Source organism: Megascapheus bottae, chromosome 20 (assembly GCF_031878675.1).
Source record: "Megascapheus bottae isolate mThoBot1 chromosome 20, mThoBot2.hap1, whole genome shotgun sequence".
Lineage (NCBI taxonomy): Eukaryota > Metazoa > Chordata > Mammalia > Rodentia > Geomyidae > Megascapheus > Megascapheus bottae.
Window position 1 is genome coordinate 33,527,792 of NC_143528.1, and position 13,061 is coordinate 33,540,852.

The 13,061-nt window shown below is 38.8% G+C and overlaps 1 protein-coding gene across 1 annotated transcript in view; it reads right to left on the reverse strand.

Moving 5' to 3' along the window:
* Positions 1-13,061, reverse strand: part of Psd3 (pleckstrin and Sec7 domain containing 3) — a 285,771-nt gene that overhangs the window by 230,462 nt on the left and 42,248 nt on the right. Inside the window, exon 2 of the mRNA XM_090354241.1 lies at positions 7,619-7,727. Within this exon, the coding sequence (XP_090210367.1) occupies positions 7,619-7,727 (109 nt within the window). The remainder of the gene's footprint in view (positions 1-7,618; positions 7,728-13,061) is intronic.

Below are 13,061 nucleotides of genomic sequence, written 5' to 3' on the forward strand. Positions count from 1 at the left end.
CCATGTAGAATAGATAACTTTCCTTTTTTACATTCCTTTCTAATCTTACCCCATATCCAAGGCTCCCTCAGCCCCTTAAAGCCCTTTTCCTTCTCCCCCAATTTTGCCTGAGGATCGAGTCTTTCTTAAGACCCTTAATCTGTCTGGTTTACATCCTAAGTGGACAGGCCCTCATCAGGTCCTGCTGACCACTCCCACTGCAGCTTAGCTCAACGGACAGCCACAGTGGTTTCTTCTGTCAAGAATGAAAAAGGCTCCTGCTCTTACCCCTTCCATGATGCCAAGGTGTCTCACATCCCTGAAGAAGATGGCACCCCTGCCTCTTAAGACTTCTTTTGAATTTCATCCAAGGACACATATGCACGTTCACTACCATGGAACTGTTACTGCTCCTGCTGGACGGATGGCATCCCCACCTTCTACCTCAATGTCAACACCCCTTGTCAGCAGGAAGTAGCCAGAAAGAGTCGGTGCCCCTTTACAACTATCAGAAGGTGGGAATGTTAGGTCCACCTGGAAGAAATGACTTCTTCCCTTGGTTCTCTCCCCCTGCACCCTGGAAATCCCCGCCCAGCACCTGTAACCCTGGCAACTGGCATGCCTGGGGGCAGTGGGAGATCCCCACTGAGGTATTTCTCCATCCTCTGAAGTCACATCCATTCTGCTATGTCTATACCCCCCCCATATAATCACTCACTTCCCACCCTAAGCCCTCTTGCTCCCCCGACTCCATCTTGGGTGGCAGGAGTCTGCTCTTTCCTTACACAATAAACCCTCTTCTCCCGAACTACATGGAGTTTCCTTTCGGCAGACCTTACAATATATACATGCATATCCCTAAGTCAACATTGTCACAATAGAACAAATTCAAAAAGTAAGAAAAATACCATATCCATGCTGTAGGCACACACAGCAGTACCAAACAAATGCAACAACTGAAAATTACTCAGTTAATAAGCAGTCAATCTGGAACCTTCCATATCAATCTTTCAATTACTAGAGATCCAACTCTAATGACTTCAGAAGTTTTTAAAAACTCAGATATGATAAAGAGCCATCGGGTTCATTTCATTCCAAAGAGAAAAATAGTTGGTACATCTGTCAGTGCTCCTTGTCCATTAGGAGAATTTAATGTCTTATTTTTTAAAGCAACATTCCAGATCAAGTTTCACATACTATTTTAATGTATCATCTATTCAAACATTATTATTCTCATGACCAATGAAACTGTCCACAAGCATTATTATTTTCTTACTATCAAACTTCCAAGTCCTTATATGATTTCATATTGAGGTTATGATCCAACTATGTATTTGTACATGGTTGAAATTTTGCTAAACCCCCAGATTAAATGAAGCAAAAGCATCCTAAATGACCTCCGAAACAAATCTGAAAGAAATTTGCTGGCAGGAAAATCACACAGTAGCTGATAATTCAAGTACAGTAACAAGTATCACAAACTCAGGCCACCAGGGGGAGATCTTGCTCAATCATGAGCAACTGTGAGCAAGAAGGAAGCTGTAAGGCTGTAAAGGAAGAGTTTATTCTTGGAAGGAAAAACCTAGAAATCCATCTCTGGATATCTGTAATTAGGTTTCAGTGGCATTATGGTACACTTCTCATTTCTGCCTGTGAAAATCTATCATAGCTTGAGGTCTAAGGTTATCCTAAGAAGAATAAAAGCATTCATGGGTACAGCAGAAAGATAGGAGACGACACCAGAAAGATGGTGACTGTACTGTAGTGCCATTACGGTAGTTCAGCACAATGGTAATCTACTCTGCTGCTACACAGCCTCAAATTGTGAATAAGTGCATGATAGCTGCCTTGTTATAAGAACTTCACTAATTTCTAAAAGCTAGTTCAATTTTTTTTTAATGAAACATTGGGTCAACCAAATATGGCAAGGTGTAAAATGTCTATATGTCAACTCTTCTTTACAAAAAAAAAGGGAAAAGATACCTCCTACTGAAACTAACAGATTAGGCCACTTCTAAAGGAATAATGCAGGCAGACCTCTCCGCTAGCTAAAATACACTTTGTGAAGCAGATGAGAAACCTAATAGTTGTTTTTTGTTGGTTGGTTGGTTTTTTATTTTAAATCACACTTGGAAAGATTTGATATCAAGGACCAAAGTTGCTCTGAAACATACTAAGGACAGCCAAAGACATCTATAAAAGACTAGCTCTGCAATATTAGCAAACGTGAAAAATCTTAAAATGAATCACAGGTGGCTAAAAAGCACATGATTAAAGCTTGACCATAATTACATTTAGTGCAGCAAGTTTCTTCTAGAGATAAGTTCTATGCTGTTCCAATGTTGCTTCAAAGTTGATATAATCCACTGTCCAAAATAGTCATATCATGTAACCCAGTGTGGGGTTTGGGGTTTTTTTGTTTTTGATTTTGATTTTCAGGGTACCCTCTGACTCAGCCTCATGAGAACCTGGACTATAAAAGCACATGCCACATCCCTGGAATCTTTCTGGGACTGCGGATATGGCTCAACACTAGAGCACTAATGGGGGGGGGGGGAATAACAAATAAATAAATCACCCAAGAATAACAAAATATTGTACTAAGTAGACAGTGGGAAGAAGTTTTGCATGTGCCACTCAGTTGATTTACAGCCGCTCCGTGTATGAACTATATGGCAGTTCCAATGAGGCTACTGCTCATTCTGAAGATATGTGAGCTTGAGCCAAAGGGGGCTAAGATGGAAGCATGCATTGTTATACCAAAAACACTAGCCAAAGACAAAGTTTACATCACTTCTTGGCATTCTTGGTCAAGCCAAACCACTAGAAACTACTGCCTAGTTTCTAGCAGGGTCTGTAGTTCAGCTAAAATAATGGAAAACATATGGTCAATTTAATAAGAGCCAAGAACAGTGAGCAAATCTAACATATAATTGTATGTCATACAGTAAAATCACTTTTCTGCTTGCCATAATGGATGGGAAAGAGTCTAGGAAATCAAAAGGAAGGAGAAAACTAAATGAAATGTGCCAAAGATAGAAGATTTACTAAAGAATAAGTCATAAAATTATAAACCAACTTGTATCTGTGGTGAAGGTTAGAAAATAAATCAACACAAGACCTTAGAATTAGTGGATTATATCGCTCATTCCTTTATATGTGTGTGGTTTTCTACGTCAGCTCATGTTTTTCTTAAAGCAATGACAGCTTATTTTCCTGAGTCCTGCAAAGGAATTAGATAGGGATCTGAGTGGGGATAAGCTAGAATACTGGTTTTCTGTTCTAGTGATTTTGGTTTCCTACTTGTTTGTTGTACATCCTGCTCTCCACGACTTCTGCATATATAGAGAGTTATCAACCAAACCATTCATGTATTCTACCTTTGCCTAACATGTCCTGCTTGTTATCAGGAATTAACCAGTTGCTTCTTCACAGTAAAAGCAAAATGTAACTTAAGGTAGATCAGAAAACTGAATATATCATCAAGAACGATAAAATTGCAAAGAAATTACAGATGTAAATTGTTTTTATTTTGGGCAGGCAATAGTTCATTGGCTATAATACCAAAAACACAAGCACCAAAACAGGAAATCTATAAACTTGACTCAACCAAATTTAAAAATTTTGTGCTACAAATGATTTCATCAAAAAAAACAATGCATACAATAGAAGAAAATAATCTTCAAATCACATATTTGTTATATCTAATAGGGGACATGCATATTAGAACAACTCAATCTTTTTACAAAGAGCAAAGGACAGAAATAGACATTTCTACAAAGACAATACCCAAGCCAATAAGGACATTGAAAAACACTCATTACAAAATATAAAATATAATTAAAATAAGATGCCACTTCATATCCATAAAGACGATTATAACTAAAAAGGATCGCTGCAACTACTGACTAGAAATGTAAAAAAATTCTAGCCCTCATGGCTACTTGTGGGAATATAAAATGATGCAGCTTCAGTGGAAACAATCTGTAAGTTTAACACAGGGGTTAACATAGAATTGCTCATTGATGCAGCTACTCTAATTCTAGGTATAGGAGCAAAGTATGAAAGAAACACATGCACACACATGTGAGAACACACACTCACACACACATTATAGAAATACTCATAATAGCACTACTTGCAACAGCCAAAATATAGACAAAAACCCATCAATGATGAGCAGTTAAATAAAATTGATCTTACTGATTTAAAAAAAGGGGAAGTACTACATGTGTGAATAAAAAATCAAAAGATCATGATTCCATGTACTGAAGTATCTAGAATAAGCAATCCTACAGAGACAAAAGGTAGACTCACAGATGTCTGCAAGGGCTGAGAGTGGTGCTCTTTTTCTTTTTATGTTTTTTTTTTAATTGCTTTTGTCTGTTGTGGGACTTGCTCTGGGCCTGGGTGCTGCCCCTGAGCTCTTCAGCTCAAGGCTACAACTCTACCCTTTGAGCCACAGCCCCATTTTCCATTTTCTAGTGGTTAACTGGAGGTAAGAGTCTCATTTTAGTGCCCAGGCTGGCTTTGAACCACGATCCTCAGATCTCAGCCTCCAGAATAGCTAGGATTGCAGGGGTGAGCCACCGTGCCCAGCTCACATTTTCTTTTTCAGATGAAAAAAGAAATGTTCAAAAGGTGACTAGGGCTGGGATGTAGCTCAGTGGCAAAGCGCTTGCCTAGGAAGTGCAACGTCCTGGGTTCGATCCCCAGTGCCAAAAAAGAAAAGACAAAAAAAAAAAAAAGGTGACTCTGGGGGCCAGGAGCATGGCCCAGTGGTAGAATGCTTGCCTAACATGCATAAAGACCCAGGTTTGAGTCCTCAGTACCACATACATAGAAGTGGTGTTATGGCCTTGAGAAAGCCCAAGCCCTGAGTTCATAGAGTATATTTATTAGAGTACATACATTACAACTCAATAAAATAAATGAAATAATTCTTTTATACAAAATAAATGTTTGAGGCTTCCAGATCACCACAGCAGTCAGGGATATAGTCTGCCATCGTCTCTTCTCTAAGCCCTATTAACCAGCCACACCTGACAAAACGCCAATTTCAGAAAAATGATGAAAAAAAGAGATTTTATATATAATGACAGACAACAGACAGCAGAAGTTATAACCCTGAACAAACCTGGAAGCCACAGTTCTCCTGACAGTAGGGCCAGAAGTTTCTATGCCTGGCAGGAGAAGAACAAGTGTCAGCACTGATTAACTGAAAGCAACCTACAAAACATCAACATGGCCTCCTTCCACCAGATCCCACCTCGTCCCACCACTAGCTAACTGTACCTGGAAACGTACCCCTTCATTCATGTATAAAAATAAAAAACAAAATTCAATAGGTATTTGGGGGAAAATGGAAGTTCCAAGATTTCATGAAATAGCACTGACCTTAGAGGAAGAATGTAAGAAATTGAAAATAATCTCAGGGAATAAATTCTGATTCTTTCCAGACTAAAATATCATAGTCACAAAAGAACAGACTACAATGAAAATTGAATGGAAAAAGTGCTTGAAATTATACACACAATTACCAAAATGGAAATTTTCTTAGAAAGAATGGAAGATGATAACTTGAATTAGGAGATGGCTTCAGCCCAAGAGTCCCAATATCCAAACCATAAAATAAGTAAAAATGGAATGATCAAAAAAAAAAAAATCACAGAACAGGGAGCTGGAAGTTTGGCCTACTGGTAGAGTGCATGCCTAGCATACACAAAGACACAGGTTTGAGTCCTCAGTGCCACATACATTTAAAAAAACAAAACGGAAGTGATGCTGTGGCTCAAGTGGTAGAGCCCTAACCTTGAGAAAGCCCAAGGACAGTGCTCAAGCCCTGAGTTCAAGCCCCAGGACTGGCAATCAATGAATCAATCAATCACAGAACAAACAACTCCTGAGCTAGGGAAATACAGGACTGGGTTCCAGGAGAGCTGTGGAAAAAGAACAAGTCTCTTCCTCCTGAGCTGCAGGAAAGGAGGCAAAAAATGTCCAAGGAATTCTACATAGCCACAGACAAGATAAAATAATGGCATTCGAAGGAAAGTGGATGAATCTAGAGTGAAACAGGTTGAGTGAGACAAGTTAAGACCAAAGGAACAAAAGGCCCATGGCATCCTTAATATGTGGCAATTAGATCCAAACAGTACAAGAGCGAGGACTCAATATTTGCATACCCAATACTATGGATATGGTATTGGAAATATAAACACAACTACATAGACAAAAAAATTTATGACTCTATAGACATGTTTTATTACATAGATTAATATGTGTCTATGACATACAAACCTTCAGCCTAATTTTAACTATGTTCTAAAATCTAAGTGCCAGTGATTGTATATAGAAATTCCCTTCTTGAATACTTGTTTGTTAAACACATCATTTGAAAAATAATGTAAAAATCAATGTTAATAAATTCTTTAATTAAAAAAAAGAATGTCCAAGGAGCATACAGAGGTAACAAGTAAGTTACCCATAGAGGAACAGACATCCTAGTTGCATCAGCACCAGAGAATGCTAAAGGAGAGCAAAGCAAAGCCCTCAGATTTCTGAAGGAAATTATCTGATTCAAACTTCCATTTCTAGGAAATAAGCAATAAAGCATAAAAACAAAAATCTCAGGCACATGAAGCTTTATGAAATTCACCAATCTCAGTCTTCTGGAAGCATTACTAAAGAGATACTCAACTCAAAAAAAAAAAGAAATCCAAGAATGAAGAGCACAATCCAAGAAGTAGTACAACAAATCTGGAATGCAATAAAGAATTTTGCTTAAGTCTAAGAAAAACAGCTGGGTGATGGCCTAGAACATTTTAGGCACAAATTAGACCAAATTCTCAGAAGATTCGGATGAGAAGTACATATTCAAGAAGAAAATAAATTCTTGTCGGCAATATAGTAAAGACACAACATTCAATCAGTGAATTCTAACATTATGCACCCTCTTCCCCCTAGATACTCCTCTCTGTTCTCATGAGCTGTAGAAGGATTGTGTTCGCAGGCTCAGCTCATCTCTCACTTCTGGTCCAAATACACTATTTGGTTTCTGCATGGTGCAAATGCCGGTGCCACATTAAACATTTAGAGTCAATGTGAAGGACAAGCACAAAAGACTATGACAGTCTCGGGATAGGAACAGGTACATGTCATGGTCTGGGAAGGATAAACACAGATGGCTAGGGGCTTTGGCCTGGCAGAGACTGCTGGAGGGGAAGGACAGGGGCCAAATAGCCTCATTGTCCATGATAACATCATGAGATGACTGCATCAGAAATGGAGTTTCAACTAAAACCCTAAATACAGCCAAACAGAATAATCAAAATAAAAACACAACTGTGTAGGCACATATTCTGTATGAGCCAAACACAACAATAAGGGAATTATCAATGAGACAACTACCAAGAAAGCTTACAAAAAATTAGCAAACAAGAACATTATTTGAATAAGTAAAAACGGACTTCAGAAACCACATCCACTGTGTCTGTACTCCACGTCAGGGAAAGTTGTCACTGCTGAATGATGGGAGCAAACAGGCATCACAAAGTGAGGAAAGAAGGAATGCAGGTGGAGAGAAAAAAATCAGAAGTGCTACTTATCTTTTACCTAGGATAGTGGGTTGAGGAATACTTACTAGTATCAGGACTTTTCTCTTCTGATCTGCCAAATAAAAATTCATATTTGGCCTTGGCAACACTCTGGGAATGTGCTGATGCGTTATTAACCCAAACAAATGTCTCTGCCTGCAAAATGAGAACAAAGACATTATTAAAAAGACATCATAAAAATTCATCATAAAACCAACTATTCAATGAGGATTGATTAAGCAATTATGGCAAATGTACATAACTACTACATAACTACTCAAAATAAAAACATAACCCCCAAAACTAGTGGATTTAGTATGTCCTTGTTTCTGGACGATTGGGTAAATGCCAAGTAGTGGAATTGCTGGGTCACAGGTGAGCTCTCTCTTTAGTCTTTTGAGGAACTGCTTTTTCTATGTATGTGGTACCAAGGAATTGAACCCAGGTCTTCATGCATGCTAAGCAAGCACTCTTACCACTAGACCAAATTCCCAGCCCGAGATAACTATCTTGAAGTCGCAGTTTCTTAAAACAGTTCTTAATCATTTTATGTTCATAATGTGTAAAATGCATCTTTCTGGAAAACATGCACACTCTTCTGCTTGATGCTTAATAATCACGGTTACTAATCTATTTTCTCCAACAGAGAACAAATATCAATGTTGAATGGCTTTTCCAGAGTTTCACACTGGAAAAGAGGCCCTATAGCAGGTGCTCTAATTTAGCTGAGGTTATCAGACAAGACTCAGAAGAACCAGTACCTGCACAGATGAGGAGGAGAGTCTGGGAAGAACACCAGAGTATCTCTAAGCAGAGGGAAGGGAAGCTGTTTGCATTCCTGGAGTTGTAGAAGGATCAGCCTATGCAAATACTGAGAGGAAGCAGTGAAGGAAACTTCACTAGGAGACCAGCATCACTAACAGACAGGCTGGAACCAAACACAAAGGCCTCCAGCATTTTAATCAAAACTTGATTTTTAAAAAAAAGCCACTCGATGATTTATAAAAACAAATACAGAGGTTTGTATCATTAAAGATGTCAGCTTGAACTCATGGCTTGTCCCACAGCAGTCAAAGCAGAAGAGGAATCTTTTGTGAAAACCTTCTATACCAAGAGGTAGAATGTACTCAAGGGCTCCGCTCTAACAAAGCATGGGGGCTCTACATCCCCACATTCAAGGGCAGATCAGGGTATTAATACTCCCCACCATCGCATTCACTGAGATTTTATAAAGAGTTGTTCTGGCTTGATAAAACTCAAGATGAGATTACTATAGCAGACAGTGTGCCCTGCCCTGCCCCCACTCTGTCTTACAGAAGGCCAAATGGCCATATCTGCAGACACGAAATCTAAAATTTTACTAAAAAGGCAACCAGCCCAAGAAAGATCTAAATAAGTCAAAACTCTGCCAATGAATGTCCTAACCAGATCCTTCCACAGTAAAATGTAAAACCTATGCTTATGGCTACTTGGACTCTACTACTATATTTATCACATTCCTCAACTTTCACCGCAATGTCTTCTGAAAATTAGATGTCAAAACCTTAGGCTTATCTTTATGATTCCCTGTAATTAAATTCAGGTCACAAATCATGAACAGGAGTGCTCAGGAGTCTTGTTATTTTCTTCTAACACTACCAAATGGTATTTGTTCTCTGTTTTATTACTGATAATATTTGCTTTGATCAGCCAGCCTTCTCCAGTGTCAACTTAAACATTTTGACTTTGTAATTAATTAGTACGCTGTGGAAAGATATTTAACAAATGCATAAATCCATTTCTCCTCATGAAACTATCACTTTTGTAAATTCTTTATCCTTAGAGGCTGAATTCACCACTTTATTTGATTGGTTATTATCCACTGCTTGGATTATTTATTTAAATTGTCCAGTGTGAGCCACTGTGGAACAGATACACAGAAAAGTAGATTCTGAACCTGAGGTCTATTGTTCTGAAGATGGGTGAAGGGATCCTGGGCCTATCCACGCAGCTGGAAATGGCAACAAAACTGACTGCCCTGAAGGGTCTCCGGAGGGACCACTGGACCCAGATTCTTCAGAGCTGTAAGGAAATCAGTTTTTGCTGCTTTCAGCCACTAAGACTGGGTTATAGCCATCACAAGAAACTAACACAGATCTAAGGAGCCGTGCCTTCACATGCACACATGTATATCTACACTTACCTCCATGTCTACCCACACTCAGTAAAACACCACAAAGTCAGATTCATTTTTCCATAAATATATATCTGCTGCTTTCAAGTGGCAGTGAGTTGTTAATGAAATAATCATAACTTCCCATAAGAAACAAATCGTTATAATAAACAAATTTCAATTGCTCAAAAACAACCAAAACTATTCTTTCTACTTTCCTAAAGAGGGTACTTATCCCTTCAAAAATATGCTTGGAATATGCCTGCAGGTAAAGTATAAAAACACGCGTACCTGGACAGAAAGGGATGACAAGTGTATTTCTACCCACAACCCCTACTCCTCAGTCAGGCTTACAAGGCTGGAAATACCAAAAGGTAAGCAATAACCTCAAGTAAAAATCCACTGAAGAGTAGAGAAAAATCAAAAATATCCGAGAGATAAAAGCGATAGGTAACCAGCCAAATGTTTAATTTCTGGAAGTTAGAAAGCACCAAAGCCATAGGAAAATAGGAAATGGCTCACAGGCTAAGGAAAGACACTGGCAAGAAATCAGCCTCTCACCTAAACATTCTCTAACCCTGCTGCCATCCTGCTTCTAAGTGTGTGCACGAGAGACCTCAGCTGAATCCTTGGCCTTCGGAACGTCCCTGGAGGTCCATTGCTGTTTCCCCACCAGCTGCTGTCTATTCACTCTGCCCATTTCCTGAAAGTTGCTCCTCTGGGACGTGGGCAAATGGGCATTGTGTTGCTCTCCAAGGCTACAGTCAGAGCAGGTGGCCTAATATGGAGAGTGGGGGCTTAGAAACAAAGCATGGTGGTTTCCATCAACACAGACAGTAAGTCAGTAGAAAGATTTTATATAAAACAGGCCTTCAACAGACTCACAGGAATCTTCCTTCCCCTTTGAGACCAAATGGGAAGATGCTATCACCTCTTTTGACCCATGCCCACTCTAGCTGTCTAGGCAAGGCTCCAAATGCAGAAGACACTGGTTTTTGTTTTGTTTTGTTTTGCTTTGCTTTTTTACAAATACTGGCAGCTGTTTAATTTTTTAAGTGTGATATAGGGAGCTAGGATGCTAAGTATCCATTTGTAATAAAACTTCATATGAAAAAATTTTAAGACATAGGAAGGCAGATACTGGTGGCTCACACCTATACTCCTCGCTACTCAGAAGCTGAAATGTGCAAGAACTGAGATATAGGATCTACCAAATAGCATCTGGAAAGTCTAGGCAGAGGACACCAAAGTGAACATTAGATATTAAAGACATAAGCTTAGCACAAGTTCCAGGTCCATTCTTGGCACTCCAATGATCCAGTGACACCTACTGCATGAATAACCCTGTCAATATCCCTGTTCGTGGTTTGCTGGTAGCATCATGCCTCCAAAACTGAGGCAGAGAGCCTTTACTGCCCAATTCTGCACTAAGATAGTACCCCAGCTTTAGGTTCATCCCAATGGGCAGTTAATATCTATAAAAGACATCAAACAAATTAACCAAGTGACCCAGAATTTCATTTTAAAGATCTCCATTATTTAAAGTGCTGTCAGGATTCTTGTTCTACCTACGGTATGAAAGATTCGCTCCACATTATACATCTTCAGCTTTCACAAAACATGTGGTTTTACAAATCACATGTAATGAGTATTCAATAACACAATTAGTCACAGTACGTCACAATGATTAACCATCACAGAAACTAACTGCTTACCATAAGTAAATATTTTCTGAAGTATGATAAGTATGACATGTATACACACACACACACACACTGTTTTCACCAGGAACCATGCTTATGCCTGTAATCCTAGGTAGTCAGGAAGCAAGGATCTGAGGATATCAGTTCAAAGCCAGCTTCAGCAGTAAAGTCCATGAGATTCTTTCCTCCCATTAAACATCAAAAAAAATTCCTCCCATTAAACATCAAAAAAACAAGACGCTAAGCTGTATATAGCTTAAGTGGTAAACAGCTACCCTTAAGCCAAGGAAACTAGAGAAAGTATCCAGGCCTCGTTCAAGCCCTCAGAATACACACACACGCACACACACACACACACACACACACACAACTTTCGTGGTTTCATGCAAAACTTCCAGTTTTCCATTTAACATATTTATAACTGAAATATTTATCATTTTTTGTGGTAAGAAGATTTGACAGTTACTCTCTTGGTGGGAATTATAATTAGCTATTACTAACTACATTCAAAGCTGTGTAAGGCATTTCACAACACAACCCCTTTTCCTCCTGTATAATTGGCAAGCAGCCAGCAATGTTCCTTTTCTACCACCGCCCTCACTGGTCTGTGACTTTGATTCCACATAAAAAGTGATAACATATCCCATTTGCCTTTTTTTTTTTAGATTTGGATACTTTTATTTATTTTCTTTTGTCTTTTTTTTTCTTGAACTCTGGGCCTGGGTGAGGTCCCTGAGCTCTTTTTTTTATTAAAGAATTTATTAACTGATTTTTTACATCATATTTCAAATTATGTGTTTAAAAAACAAGTATTCAAGAAGGGAATCTCTATATACAATCACTGGCATTTTAGAACATAATCAAAATTAGGCTAAGGATTTGTATGTATATGTACATAATAATCTATGTAATAAAACATTATGTCTATAGAGTCATAAGTTTTTATGTCTATGTAGTTGTGCTTATATTTCCAATACTATGTCCATAGCATTGGGTATGCAACTTTTGAGTCCTCGCTCTTGTACTGTTTGGATCTAATAGCCACATATTAAGGATGCCATGGGCCTTTTGTTCCTTTGGTCTTGACTTGTCTCACTTAACGTGATTCGCTCTAGATTCATCCATTTTCCTTTGAATGCCATTATTTTATCTTGTCTGTTGGCTATGTAGAATTCCATTATATATATATATATGCATATATATATATATATATGTATCCATTCATCTGCGGTAGGGCATCTGGATTGTTTCCATCACCTGGCTATTGTGAATAGTGCAGAGATAAACATAGCTGAGCAGGTGTCCTTATCATATCCTGGGTTATGATGTTCAGGACAGATGCCCGGAAGTGGTATGGGGGGATGGTAGGGAAGGTCTATTTTCAGTTCTTTAAGAAACCTCCACGCTGCTTTCCAGAGTGGCTGAGCTTACAATCCCACCAGCAGTGCAGTAGGGTTCGTTTTTCTCCACAATCCCGCCAGCATCTGTCATTGTCTGAGTTTAAAATCTTGGTCATTCTTGTTCCCATTTGCCTTTTTGGTGTTGCTTTTGTATCCTGTTTTTGAGATAGAGTCTATGGATCCTAGGCTGGCTGGAGCTAGCAATCTCCCAAATGTGTACCATCACATCCAGCTA